Source organism: Enoplosus armatus, chromosome 14 (assembly GCF_043641665.1).
Source record: "Enoplosus armatus isolate fEnoArm2 chromosome 14, fEnoArm2.hap1, whole genome shotgun sequence".
Taxonomy (NCBI): domain Eukaryota; kingdom Metazoa; phylum Chordata; class Actinopteri; order Centrarchiformes; family Enoplosidae; genus Enoplosus; species Enoplosus armatus.
This window is the reverse complement of record NC_092193.1, coordinates 640,370-655,077: the sequence shown is the minus strand read 5'-3', so window position 1 is coordinate 655,077 and position 14,708 is coordinate 640,370. Positions and strand designations below refer to the sequence as shown.

Genomic DNA, 14,708 nt, shown 5'->3' with positions numbered 1-14,708 from the left:
GCAACATGTAAATAGAAAATGAGAGGACCCAGGTTTGAACCCTGTGGTACACCATAAGATGTCTGTGATACTAACCAGTTTATGGAGATACTCCAAACTATGTGATTTGTCAATACTGGAGTTAATTATAACAGCAAATAAAATAACAGCATTACATATGATTACTATATATTGAATAGTTAACTCATATATGTTATATATGTCCGCATTGTTAAAATCGTTAGAATGCCTTGTAAAAATATTTGACCTTCAAAGCCGAATTTGAGTTTTGTTACATGTCAGAGGATTTGCTGTTACTCTGTTATGATGAGGTATTGTTCAAATAAATAACAAACAGCACCTCATTATCTCCAGAATTTATGTCAGATGAAACAACACTTTCCCTCTTCGTTTTTTATTTACTGCTTCATTTTCTTTTGTTTTATCGTCATTACAAAGATTGTAGACCGCATCAAAAACCATTGAAGTTAAACAGTGTGTGACTCCCTCTAGTGGACGTTGTGGAGTATTCTGTTGTCTTTGCTCCAAAGGCTTTTGTACACAGTTTTGGTGTTTCCTGTCACTGTGGGCCGCAGAGCACAGTAGTACACAGCAGAGTCAGACAGCTGAAGCTTCTGGATCTTCAGAGGAACTGATCTTAAGGTGGAATCCAGTGTGGAAGAAAATCTCTCCCTGAACTCATCTGGTGTGTTCCCTTCATCCAGTTTAACACGACTCAGCATGAATTTGGGGCTGTTGTTTCCATCCTGTTTGTACCAGAACAAAGTTGGACTTCGGTCACTTGTCTCAAATGTACAGTCAAGTGTAACTGTCTCTCCTTCAGTAGCAATGACTTCTCCTGTTGGCTGCATCACTCTGTCTTCTCCTTTACACTCTGGGGAAGAAGAGAACATGTAGAGGAAGAGATGAATCAATAAAGATGATTGATTAAAGGAGAACAATCAGTAGGTTTAAAGACTTACCTAGCCAGAGAGTCAGAATCAGGATGTTTCTCAGCCAGTGTTTCATGTCTGCAGTGAGAGGGGAGGAGAGAGAGGAAGAACATTGATGCTCTGATGGATCTGGGCCTTCACATCATTGGCCCTTCCTCTTCATCATCTGTGGAGGAACTCTCAACATTTACATCTCATTTAACGTGATGAAATCATTGTCATGAGTCTCAATGACTCTGTTGGAGATATAAGGTATCTAACATGAGGTCTGCCACCACATCTTATCAACAATGATAGGAACACAAACTGTGGAGGAAAAGGACTTCCTGTCAAGTGCTTCTGTCTAAAGAGAGTTAAGAATCAAACAAACAAGGAACTGGATTACATCTTTTAAATGTCGATGAAACTGAATTGATCCATTTAAAAAGAAGAAGTAACATTACATTCTTTCAGTAAATCATGTTGTCAGTGTCCACATGATGGCGCTGTTGTTCAGTAAGAGGAGGAGCTGAAGTGTGTAAATCTTCAGTGAGGAGCTGTCAGGTTTTTGTACAGAGACTGTGGGTTTGCTGTCACTGTGGGCCTCACAGCACAGTAGTACAGAGCAGAGTCTGTCACTGCAGCAGAGGAGATCTGCAGATGCATTTGGGTTTTATCCTCACTCACATTAACAGACAGTCCAGAGTTTGGATCATTCAACATTGTTCCTGTTCCCAAGTGAGAGATGAGGAACTCTGGCGGTTTTCCTGGATATTGTCGATACCAGAAGAAATAATCATCAGCTGTAGCACTTTTGGAGTATCTGTAGGACAGAGTAACAGTGCTGTCTTCTAAACTGGACTCTTCATCCTTGACTGGAGTGAGTCCTTCACAGCTGACACCTAAAGGAAGACATAACTCTAAGTCCTAATAACTGGATCCCATTCATAACACTTTGAAATCTATTTATGAATGCAGATTGTAACATACCTGTTAGAGTGGAAAGAAACACCAGAGACAACACACAATACTGCAGTGACATCATGTTGAATAAAGTAAAGTTTGTTTTGTGTCTTGGACTCTGCTGAATATGGAAGTTCCTCTCTCTTCTATAGTTCAGTAACAGCTTAGCTCCTCCCTGAATCTCTCCGTCTCCTCTTACATCTTTACTTTCAGTTCTCTCAGTTACACTTCCTCCTGGTTAACAGACTGGTTTCAGCATTTTGTAGCAGCTGAAGGTGGGTTGAAGTGTTTTTGTCTGTTTTTTGGTGATTCTTTTATAAAAGGAGTTACAGAAAGGTAGCTGAGATGATTTAAAGGAAAGATCACCTGTTCAGGTTTAGCAAAGGAATAAAGTGAAGAAATTGTTTTGATCCCATGTCATGGGTTTCACTTTGTGTCATATATGTGTGATTGTTTGTTACTGCTTTGTGATCTGGTTCTGTTGTTCAGGGCGGGTTGTCTCGGCATTTCCCTCTTCTGGTCAACGCCCCCAGGCCGCCCACCTATGGTCGCTTCGACTCTTCCCCCTCTTCGGCGGCTCCCCCCCATTGATCCGTCACCAGTTCCGGCTGCCAATCAGTTGTCTTGCCAATTTGCTATTCACGCTGATGCAAGCAGCATTGTGAACATGCCAGTGGTGGCTGTGATTTAATGTGAGCAGTCAACCTTTGTGTGATGTTGAACTTGTGATGCTGTTAACTCGGATTTCTAGGGGTATAACTCGATGTTAGTTTATTAGTTTATGATGCACTAGTTTCGTAGATTTGGGAGGATCGCTCATTAGTTCACTTTGTGTGTAATGTTGTTGTTATTTCTTGCCTTACTCATAGAAAGTATCCTGATTGCTCAGGGAGAACTTTTAAGCTCTTGTGGGTGGTTACTATCCAGTGTTTTATTTTTGTTACAGGTGAGATTAGCGAAGCCAGTTAGGCTTTTTTTTTGTTTCTGTCAGCTGTGGTTAGTCAGTAGGGGGTTGTGAGGTCAGAAACCTTGGTTTTGTTTTATTTGTTTAATGATTTGGCGCCACTCAACAACCTTACATTTTTGTACCTCGCCTCATCTTCTGACTCTTTCTTTGTTCAATGTGTTGAGTATAGAGCTTGTAGCTCTATGTGTCTATTCGTTGTCCCTTCGCTGATAATAAATGGCTGTGTCAGTCCGATCACGACTGTATGTTGCTTCCCTAATCCCTAGACGTTTACAAGGTTGGAACATCCCAGTACAATTTAAGTCAGCATATAATGAAAGAAAAGCTCAGCATCAAATATTATACCCAGACCATGAGCGGTAAGTTTTACATCAACAGACAGTTTCCTGAAATTTGATTTTACTTGGTTGACCAATTTTTAGCAAGAAATAAAAGGATCTCAGTTCTAGACTCACTTAATTGTAGGAAGGTCTGTAACACCAGCACTTCACATGAAATAAGCCTGCTGCCATAATTACTGGATTTTAATGAAATCTATAATCACATATTGCCAGTTAAACAATGGACACTGATATTGTGTTTAAAACTGGTTAGATTCACAAGCAACATGTAAATAGAAAATGAGAGGACCCAGGATTGAACCCTGTGGTTCACCACAAGAAATCACCGCCTGAAAGAAGTCTGTGATGCCAATCAGTTCATGGAGAAAGTTGTTTGTCAAGAGTGGATTTAAATACAACAGTAAATATAATGACACACTGTTTTATATGATTACCATATTTTTGTGTTATTGAAAGGCAATTATTAATAAGTGAGAGAGTGCCTCACGAAAATAATTGACCTACAGAGTTGAAGTTCAGCTCTATTAGATGGATTTGCTGTTACATTCAGTTTACATTCAGTTATTGTTATTTTCCTCATTCTGTGTTTCATCATAAATTCTTCTTTTTTTGTTTTATCACCACTTCAAAGAATCTAGACTGCATCATAAACCATTGAAGTTGAACAGTGTGTGACTCCCTCTAGTGGACGTTGTGGAGTACTCTGTTGTCTTTGCTCCAAAGGTTTTTGTACACAGTTTTGGTGTTTCCTGTCACTGTGGGCTGCAGAGCACAGTAGTACACAGCAGAGTCAGACAGCTGAAGCTTCTGGATCTTTAGAGGAACTGATCTTAAGGTGGAATCCAGTGTGGAAGAAAATCTCTCCCTGAACTCATCTGGTGTGTTCCCTTCATCCAGTTTAAAGCGACTCAGCATGAATTTGGGGCTGTTGTTTCCAACCTGTTTGTACCAGAACAAAGTTGGACCTGAGTAACTTGTCTCAAATGTACAGTCAAGTGTAACTGTCTCTCCTTCAGTAGCAATGACATCTCCTGTTGGCTGCATCACTCTGTCTTCTCCTTTACACTCTGGGGAAGAAGAGAACATGTAGAGGAAGGGATGAATCAACAACGATGATTGATTAAAGGAGAACAATCAGTAGGTTTAAAGACTTACCTAGCCAGAGAGTCAGAATCAGGATGTTTCTCAGCCAGTGTTTCATGTCTGCAGTGAGAGGGGAGGAGAGAGAGGAAGAACATTGATGCTCTGATGGATCTGGGCCTTCACATCATTGGCCCTTCCTCTTCATCATCTTTGGAGGAACTCTCAACATTTACATCTCATTTAACGTGATGAAATCATTGTCATGAGTCTGAATGACTCTGTTGGAGATATAAGGTATCTAACATGAGGTCTGCCACCACATCTTATCAACAATGATAGGAACACAAACTGTGGAGGAAAAGGACTTCCTGTCAAGTGCTTCTGTCTAAAGAGAGTTAAGAATCACACAAACAAGGAACTGGATTACATCTTTTTAATGTCGATGAAACTGAATTGATCCATTTAAAAAGAAGAAGTAACGTTACATTCTTTCAGTAAATCATGTTGTCAGTGTCCACATGATGGCGCTGTTGTTCAGTAAGAGGAAGAGCTGAAGTGTGTAAATCTTCAGTGAGGAGCTGTCAGGTTTTTGTACAGAGACTGTGGGTTTGCTGTCACTGTGGGCCTCACAGCACAGTAGTACACAGCAGAGTCTGTCACTGCAGCAGAGGAGATCTGCAGATCCACTCGATGCTTTTCTTCAGTCAGATCAGTAAAGAACCTTCTGTCCGATTTCAGAGATTCTGCTTTTTGAAAAGTTAGTCCCTGAGATGAACAGGAGGAACTCTGGTGGATTTCCTGGATATTGTCAATAAACACTTTTTCTACAGAGACTGTGGGTTTGCTGTGGGCCTCACAGAGTCTGTCGCTGCAGCAGAGGAGATCTGCAGATCCACACCACCAGTTTATAAGAGTGATCTCAGTGACTCTGCTGGTCTTGTACTGATGAACATGAGCAGTTCTGCTGGTTTCATGTTGCCGACACCAGAAGAAATCATGGAGTATTTGGAGGACAGAGTAAGCGGACTCTTCCTTCTTCACAGCTCACACTAGCAGCGATGTCAGCATGGCCGCAGACGACTGGAGGCATCTGAAAACAGCAATCAGTTACCCTAACTAAGGGTTACGATACTCACTCATTACTTATTCCACTCAGCTACGTCAAAACTCCAAACCTCCACAATCCACACATCACATCTGCGTCTTCTGTGATTGTCTTTTCTTTCGACGCATCGACGGTGCGTTTCTATTTCACAAAGACGAGCTCTCATGACAGCTTTGTGTTCATGTCTCTGCTGCTCTCTGCTGGACTCTTTGTTTTCTGTGTTGTCTTTGGATTCTCCTGCAGGATGGAAAACTCATGTCACAATGAAAAACAATTCAGTTATTATAGTTGTGTGTATATGTACTGTATATATATATTAGATTCTCAGTCATCAAAGCAAAAGGTGGCTACTTTGAAGAACCTAAAATATAAAACATATTCTGGTTTGTTTAACACTTTTTTGTTTACCACATAATTCCATATGTGTTCCTTCATAGTTCTGATGTCTTTGATATTAATCTACAATGTAGGAAATAATACAAATAAAGAAAAACCATTGAATGAGAAGGTGTGTCCAAACTTTTGACTGGTACTGTGTGTGTGTATATATGTATATATATATATATATATATATATATATATATATATATGATTATTATGACAGTAAATGTATCCATAAACACCTGACAATGTGTTTTGTATTTCACCTTTTGTCTTTGTTTGATTTGTTTTTATTTTCAAGTCTTCCATATTGATCCAATCAGTCAGAACTTTCTCGTCATCTCTGTCTAATAAAGACACCTAGTCGACTTCTCTTCTTCTGTGTTTGTGTTTTTGGAGGGAAATGAATGAAGTAGTAAGTTCCTCAGCAAAATATTGTGACTGATTGTAGTATTTTTATCTCTCGACTTGAGGTCATCACAGTACAACTTTCATACAGAAATATAAACCACTAAAACTGATCCTACATCAGTTTGCTAGCACCTGCAGGGCGTGGGACCTTTAACTCGTAGAGCAATGCTTCCCATTGGTCGACAGAATCGGGCGGCCGCTAATCATCCAATCACAGGCCGTAATGTTGATAAGTGTCCGCCCTAGTTGCTTTTCAGCAGGAAGAATCGCCCCAGTGTATTTACTGTCATTGTGAACAGAATAATAAACGTATTTTTAAATTACATTTTTAGCGAAAAGTAGTCTGTGTGTAGCCGTGCCCCGCCTTCAGCTGCTGGGTTAAAGACGTTACGTGTCACCGGTGGTTCATGTCTGCTCCGGGTGCGGCGTGAGACTAACGGAGGAGAAGCTAACCGGACAGCTAGCCGCTAACGTTAGCTCGGTGCCGGTAACCGTCAGAGGTAAGCGCCGCTAGCATTAGCATTAGCATTATTTAGCTCAGAGAGCCCGCTGAGCTGGCGGCTCACACAGCTGTTTTGATCCGAAATACACCGTCTGAGGACCGGGCTGGCTGGGTGACAACACCTGCTTCCGTTAGCACACCACCGTGTCTGTTGACTGTATGAAGACGCACCGAAAACAATGCAAAAATCAGACGATTTAATGCGTCCGTGTGTAGCAGAACATGTGCACACGCCCTAGAGACATGACTACACACCTTAAAATGTAATAGTGTTTTTGTAAGTTCGGCACGTGTTTCATCCAACTTTCTATAATACTAATATGTTCTCACGGGTTGGTCCATATGAGGCTCAAGTTAGTCAATTATTTAAAAGGGATGTATGCAGAATTATTATGAGCGTTAAAGACCTCCTCAGTCAGCCGTGGCAGGATGTCATGTGATCAATCTGGACTGAGAAGACCACTGCAGTCAGCTGGATCCTGGGTTCAGCTGTCTGTGAGCCAGAGGAGGAACGACAACACTGTCAAAATACACATTTTAACCTGCAGAGGAAGACATTATTTATTTGCAGATGTTGTTCAGAGTGCTTTACAGGGAATACAGGAAGTAAAGCAGAACCACGACAAACAACAGAGACGATAAGATGCTCATTAATTCGTTTGTTAATAAATAAGTCTTGGTTGCATTTAATGAACCCAGTGTGGGTTCAAGTCTCAAATCAACAAATAAGCCGTTCTATGCAGAGATACTGAATGTAATATAAACTCTTAGGACCAGAAGAAGTTGGTGTCTAGTGACCTGAGAGGTCTGCTGATTTAGGCCATTAAGAGCTTCATAAGCCTGAGGATCTTTAAACAACAGGTCCATGTATCTCATGTCTGTCTTCATTCAATATTCACACGTTCACATGAACATGTAAAGAGTTGTTGGTGGTCCTGCTGTCCATACTGGCTGTGGAGGGATGTCTTCCTAACAGTCGATTTTACTGAATGGCCAGAGGTCTTAAATGCCTCTTGAACCATAAAAACAAACGTCTCGCTGAGTGAAGGTTGTTTGAAACCATTTTCATGAGATTTTATGCCTTAATTAGCCCGTGAGGATGGAGAGAAGACAGGAAACAAGAGAGAGATGCAACGAAGGTCCCAGAGGATTCAGACCTCTAAACCATGGGGTCCAAACGAAGAGGAGAGACCCTGAACGTGTCGGAACCTCAGAGTTGTTTTTATGTTTCAGTGAATGTTTGTTGCTGCCGCCCTCAGTTGGTTCTTGTATGGGTGAGTGAACGTCAGCCATGAGTGCGGAGCCGGACGCCCTGGTCGTGGTCAACCAGCTGAGGGACCTGGCCGCCGACCCCATGAACCGCAGGGCCTTCGTCCAGGACCAGGGCTGCGTGCCGGGACTCATCCTGTTCCTCGATCACCCCAACCCTCAGGTCGTCTACTCCGCCCTCCTGGTGAGCTGCTTCACTGACAGATCAGCAGATGTTTGTCACACTTGAACATAAATGTGTTAGTTTACACGGAGCAGTTGGGCTCGCGTGGTCTGGAAAGTGTCAGTTATATTTCAGGAAAGTATTCCAGGTTTTGGGACCATCACCTCGGGTCTCAGTTTCATCCTGCTGTCGTCAGTCAACTGTGATTGGTCATTGTTCCCAGGCGATCCGTTACCTGGCAGAATGCCGAGCCAACCGGGAGAAGCTGAAGGGGGAGCTGGGGATGATGCTGAGCCTCCAGAACGTTGTGCAGAAGTGAGTCTCTGATTTTCTCTTATCATCTGTTTTAACAGAACCAGGAGGAGAGTCGACTCTTTGTGTTTGTGCAGCCGGAGATGAATCAGTGCACACATGGACGATAGAAAAGTATAAAAGTGCCAAAAAGACTGAACCATGCGACATCTGCAGTGACCGTGTCTGACCTTAACAGGAGAGCAGTTGTGTGCACATGTAGAGAGTCTTTACACTGGATTATAGTTCCCACAGTTATTGAACTGAAACAGGCGACGTTTCAACACTAACAGGCTTTCATCATCACTTTCAGCTAAAGGTTGTTTTGTTGCCACAGGACGTTCAGTCTCCGTGGCTTCAAACTCTGCAGGACATCAAACACAACACGTTTAGTTCACTGATCTTTTGTGGAGGGCAGCTGCTTCACACAGTGGGTTAACTCTGAGTTTCATCTTGCTCTGTCGTCCAGATCGACCACTCCTGGAGAGACGAAGCTGCTGGCCTCTGAGATCTACGAGCTGCTGCAGGCGTCCAGCAGCGCCGAGTCTGAGCCGGCTGAGGAGGCCCTCAGCAGCCGCCGTAAAGCCCAGTTCTTCCTGGGCTCCAGCAACAAGAGAGCCAAGACTGTCATCCTCCACATTGACGGACTGGACGACTCGGTGAGCTGGAAGCCCTGAATGAGGACATCATTCAGGTTTTGAGTGCATTGCCAGGTGTCGGTCCGTCAGTCCGACCGACCACAAATGAGACAAGAATTAGGTTGGAAAAACAATATATGCCACCACAGTGTTTCTGGGGGCCGTTCTGCAGCTCTCTGGCGCCCCCCTGATGAGACTTTAATCTTGGTCACTGCTAAAAGAATGTTGCCATATGCCCAGACCACCTCCGAATGTGGTCTGAGCGATCAGATCTCTGTGTGTCTTGGGTGAGCTGTCCACTTGTGATCGGATCACCCTGGACGGATGTTGATACCAGGTCTGAACAGGGCCTTTGTCCTGCTGAATGTCTCCGTGTCTGTTACAGACCACATCCTGTCGTTTCAGCAGGGTCAAAATGTTAAATTAATTAAATCACAGACGAGCTTAGTGAAGGCTTCCTCCTGCTGTAGTCACTCCAGTTTACCAGAGCTGAGGGCGACAAGTTGAAAGAGAAATATTTCAGAGGAAACTGATCTGCATTATAAAGAATAATTTTAAACCCTAAATTTTAAACGTGTGATCCAGATATGAAACCTGTGACCTGCTTCTTCTTCCTCCTCCCGGTCAGAGTCGGAGGAGTCTGTGTGAGGAGGCTCTGCTGAAGATCAGAGGAGTGATCAGCTTCACCTTCCAGATGACCGTGAAGAGATGCATCGTCCGAATCCGATCAGACCTGAAGGCCGAGGTGAAACTAAGTAAAACTGTTGACTTCATAAACCCCGAAGATCATTTGAGTATTTTCAAGCCACTTTGTGATGAATCAGCTAATTAAATAATAATTTCAGCTTCATGCACTGTTGTTATTCTTCTTTTTTAATGATGTCAGATAGAAGCAGTGGAGAGTTTCCCTCCGACTGAATGTAATAAAGTAGAAACCATGTCCACAAACTAAAGCAGTGCTGCAGTAAAGCTCAGAGTGCCCAGAAATCCTGGAATTCTTTAACACTTCAAGACAAAACAGACCAAAATATCCTGAAAAAACTAATTCTGATCCTGGTAACTTAAAGCTGCATGTCTTTATTTCTGGACCTTTACAGACCAAGTTCTCGTTTTGAATAAATGAGTTGATGCTGTGTCTTTCTGTTTCAGGCTCTGGCGTCTGCGATCGCGTCCACTCAGGTGATGAAGGCTCAGCAGGTGGTGAAAGGAGAGAACGGGGATGAGGTCAGTTTCAGGCCTTTTACAGCTCTGTGCTGAGATCACTTGTACATGTTTACGGGTCAGTGGGGTTTGATGATCTAACGTTAAATCTAGCTGCTTCACTAAAATGAAAACACTTGGGGGGGGGGGGGGGGGGCTGTTATCAGACGTTCGGTTTGACAACTGTTCAATGATCTGCATGTCTTCAAATCATTATTATACAATGAAAACTAAAGAGGACCCAAACCACGACTCTGTGGGACTCCATAGTCACAGTATCACACACTTCCTGCAAGTCCAACAACAGTTGTTGTCTCCAGGTTTTGATCCCGTTGGCGGAGGACGGCTCGGTGGAGGTGGAGCAGAACGTGGACCTGCCAGACTACCTGCCAGAGGACGAGAGTCCGTCTCAGGAGCCCGACAAGGCGGTGAGCCGGGTGGGATCCGGCCAGGATGGGACCAGCTGGCTGGGTGCTGCCACCAACTTCCTGTCCCGCTCCTTCTACTGGTGACCCTGCGGGGCTGCCACCCCCTCCGTTAAATCTGCCGTCTCCTCTCAGAACCAAAATTTACCGGCTGCCAAACGCCACCGCTGTCTGTCTCAGCCGGAGAGACAGAAGCTGAGACGAACCTCCAACAGTGAGTGTAAAACAGTGTAGCATCCGTCACTTTCAGGCTACGATGAAAACACGCCGCTGCTACAGGCGAGAGGAGCCGAGCCCTCCAAAAAACAGACAGGGTTGTGGTTTTAGTTTGAAGTCTCTGTGAACGGGTCCTTCTGTTCCAAACCAAATTGTCTTAACGGACAGGAAGTGTCTTGCAGCGGCTTGTGCAAACACGAACGACTTAGAATAAAGAGGACTGAACAGGACGTCTTCCTCTTACCTTTTTATTATTGATTTGACCAACAGAGTCCAGTCAGCTGTGCCTTCAGTTCCTCTGATCCTCAAACGTCTTCACTTTCAACGGAGGCTGCAACTAACTGCTGTTTCTATCATTGATGTTATTTCATACAAACATATCAAAGTAATGACAAATGCCCAACACTGTGTGTCGCTTCATCACGCTGTTGACGAGCACTTCAAATCTGTTTCACGCGTCCTGGTTAACGATGTTAAAGGCGTCAAAAAAGAAACAACTTCCTGTGGACACAGTTGCCTCAGGTTCAGATTTTTCAAGGCTGCCTTAATATAGTCCACGTGTCCCTACCTGTCCACGTGTCCCCACCTGTCCACACGTTCACCTGTCCACGTGTCCCCACCTGTCCACGTGTCCCCACCTGTCCACACATGTCCCCACCTGTCCACACATGTCCCCACCTGTCCACACGTTCACCTGTCCACGTGTCCCCACCTGTCCACGTGTCCCCACCTGTCCACACGTTCACCTGTCCACGTGTCCCCACCTGTCCACGTGTCCCCACCTGTCCACACATGTCCCCACCTGTCCACACATGTCCCCACCTGTCCACGTGTCCCCACCTGTCTACACGTTCACCTGTCCACGTGTCCCCACCTGTCCACCTGTCCCTACTTATCCACACGTTCACCTGTCCACGTGTCCCCACCTGTCCACGTGTCCATGTTGGACCAGGAGTTGTTGCTGTGTGACATCATCCCCACACAGCTGATTTCATGTGAAATATAGAAGCTCGAGGAAGTGACAACTCACAGGGCTGGTTGGTAAACTGCTGTAGCTGGCAAGCTAACCGCTAACTCGTCAATCTACTCAGTCACAATAGCTCCCAAACGTTTCATTCAATAAGAAGTTATTGAAGTTATTGAGCTAGCGGCTAGTTAGCAAACTCGTCCAGTAATGTTTTAGGCATTCATTTAAATTGCCATGAAACATTACTGTTTTAAGTTGTGGGGTGTCCCGGCCTTTAGGAGGGTGCACACTGTGTTTGTCAGGTTAGTCATGCACCTGCCAGGTGGGACAAATTAAATCTTGTTATTGGTGGATGGTGTCAGGTGACCTCAGGTGTCCAACCTGAGCAGACTCGTAAACCTGTAAAGATGAGCAGCTACAAATCAGTGAAGTGGGAGGATTTCTGCTGAAACCTTCATGTTTTAAAGGGTTGATCAGTTTGAGTATTTGTCATCAAGTAAAAGACAGTAATGATTGTTAGTTGCAGCCTTCCCGTAATGTTCAGTGTGACGGTGTATTGGTGAGTTCAGAGACGTGGACTCGTCACTGGAAGGTCACAGGGTTGATTCCTCTTCACTCCTGACGACAACAGACTGATTACTGACCTCGGATCAGTGAGATCACAGTGTTTTACTTCCTGTTTTCTCAGAGGTCGGAGGTTTCTGGACCTGGCCGTCGTGTTTACACCAACATCCCCGTACGAATGCCTTTATTCTGAAGTCTCCCTGAGGACCAGACTCTGAGCTCCTGCTTCACATCTAACCGGTGTTTCATGGAGAGATGTTACCCGAGCTGCTTTCTGTTTTCCTTCTTTTTGGCGACGTCTGATGAGAAGCAGCTTTGTGACCATTTTTGCAGAATTGAATTTTGATGTTTTGAAATAGAGTAGAAATCTGCTTTGAAACATTGAAGCATGTCAGAAAGACTTGATCTCTTTGGGAACATTACGAGCTTCACTTTGACAACAAGATCACAAGCTGAGTGAACTGACAGTCTTTATTATTCATTATTTCATTTTTTAAAGATGTGCTTTAAGGGATGAAGATTTTAAAGATGGTGTTTTGTTAGAAGCAGAGCTCACATTCCCTTTTCCTCTGAAACATCTGGTGTTCATGAATTCTTCTTAAAGTGTCTGATGGTTATTTAATTCACAGTAGAAGTAAGTGATACTTCTTTTTATTTATATTGCAGCAGTGTTTCTTCAGACTCCTGAGGTGAAATGACCTCATACACATTTTTACTGTCCTGATATGAAGCTGCTGTTCTCATTCAGTGGGTTTGTGTGTTCATGTACCTGCCAGGTGTGCTCATAGCCCCGCCTACACCACACACTGTCCAATCGCATTCTGCGGGGCCTGTTGTCACGACGACACTGACCCCCCCCCGCCCCATGAGACAAACAGCAGCCCGTCGTCTTGTGTTCGGGCTGATATGTGAAGTGTTTTTGTTCATGTCATTTGGAGGTGTTGCGTTATTAAAGGTCAGTGCATCATGTGTTCATCTCTCGACCCTGAAACTGAGTTTCTGTCTTCTTCTCAGGTTATATTCAAGTGGGATCATTCAGGTCTTTTGTTCAACAACTCCGTTATTATTTTTCTTTTTTTTTAATTTATGGGACTTCTATTGAAGGTTTTCCTGAAACCTGCCCCTCCTCCTCCTCTTCCTCTTCCTCCTCCAGTCTGTTCTGTAATGATGATTCCTAAACGTTTGCTCAGAGAAGAAAAACATGAATGTTTATCGTCTCGATGTTCGCTGGGACTCGGAGAGCTCATTTTTACACCTTCACAGATTCACTTTGATCCTTTTTCTTTTCAATTTTACAAACCGTCTGATTCAGTAAGAAAGGTTGTGTCACCATATATGAAAGTGTAGTTATGAGTTAAGTCACTACATAAGGAAGACATAATTACCTCAACAACAGTAACAAACTACCTCTTATTCCAAGAGGATGCCAGTGGAGCTTTAATATCTTCTGCTGACAGCTGAAATTCACTTTAAATATTATGTGTTATAATATTAAGTTTTAATTGTTACACTAAATATTGTGACGAGAGTTGCATCATTCTAAAGTGTGTAACCTCAGAAAAACTCAAAAGATTTGTAATAAATGCGCCTCACAACTCAAGTCAAATTTCTAATTATTGGAACAATAAGTAATTATTAGTTTCTGGCTTTCCCACATGATTGATCAATGATATAGTAGATATGGATTGATCCTATTGTTTTAAACAATCTGATAATGTAAAAGTGTCAGACCAGCAGTTAAATATCAGTTAACTGCCGGTCACATGAAACAGATGAAGGGTGTTTGTGGCGCCCCCTGCAGGTCTGTGTTGTGTTGTTTTTAAACAAACTGAGCAAATGTTTATAAATGTACAAACTGAAAGTACACTCACTTTCAGTTTGTACATTTATAAACATTTGAAATCTGTCAACTCAGATGTTGTGGAAGACGTCAACAGCTGAACTCCGACAAACCGTGTTGGTTGATCTCACAGATCTTTCTCAGGATGAAGAAAGCATCTGATTGGCTATCGTTTGAAATGTTTCGACTGTAGCACCAATACAGTATCAATACCAAATCAATACTGAAACATAAACCACCAGTTTTTCTTCATTAAGCAAAAGCAGACAAAGTTGTTCAGTGTATAAACACAAGCAGCCGTACGAGAACTTTGAACAAAATACAGTCTGAAAGTGAAGAGGTGAGTTCATTCAGGATCAGATCGATCAGTCGGGATCAAATCTGATCAATCTGATCAGAGAACCAGTCGATTGATCAAGGCCAGGTTCCATCAGTTATCTTTTATTCGTAGAAATGTCTGCTGCTGCTGCT

General features: G+C 43.3%; 1 protein-coding gene and 2 gene segments (V, D, J or C); 1 reads left to right on the top strand and 2 right to left on the bottom strand.

Moving 5' to 3' along the window:
* Positions 1 to 488: 488 nt before the first annotated feature.
* On the bottom strand, positions 489 to 1,008 carry LOC139296301 (T cell receptor alpha variable 14/delta variable 4-like). The segment is given in 2 exon segments: positions 489 to 874; positions 963 to 1,008. Coding segments are annotated over 2 exon segments (432 nt in total).
* A 2,855-nt stretch (positions 1,009 to 3,863) lies between these two features.
* On the bottom strand, positions 3,864 to 4,383 carry LOC139296298 (T cell receptor alpha variable 14/delta variable 4-like). The segment is given in 2 exon segments: positions 3,864 to 4,249; positions 4,338 to 4,383. Coding segments are annotated over 2 exon segments (432 nt in total).
* Positions 4,384 to 6,642: 2,259 nt separating this feature from the next.
* Positions 6,643 to 10,806, top strand: LOC139296524 (armadillo repeat-containing protein 1-like). Its single transcript, XM_070918940.1, has 7 exons — positions 6,643 to 6,662; positions 7,924 to 8,117; positions 8,320 to 8,411; positions 8,857 to 9,046; positions 9,654 to 9,770; positions 10,175 to 10,249; positions 10,546 to 10,806. Exons 2-7 carry the CDS (start codon positions 7,956 to 7,958, stop codon positions 10,735 to 10,737), a joined length of 828 nt encoding a protein of 275 aa, XP_070775041.1. The 5' UTR covers positions 6,643 to 6,662; positions 7,924 to 7,955; the 3' UTR covers positions 10,738 to 10,806.
* The last annotated feature ends 3,902 nt before the right edge of the window (positions 10,807 to 14,708 follow it).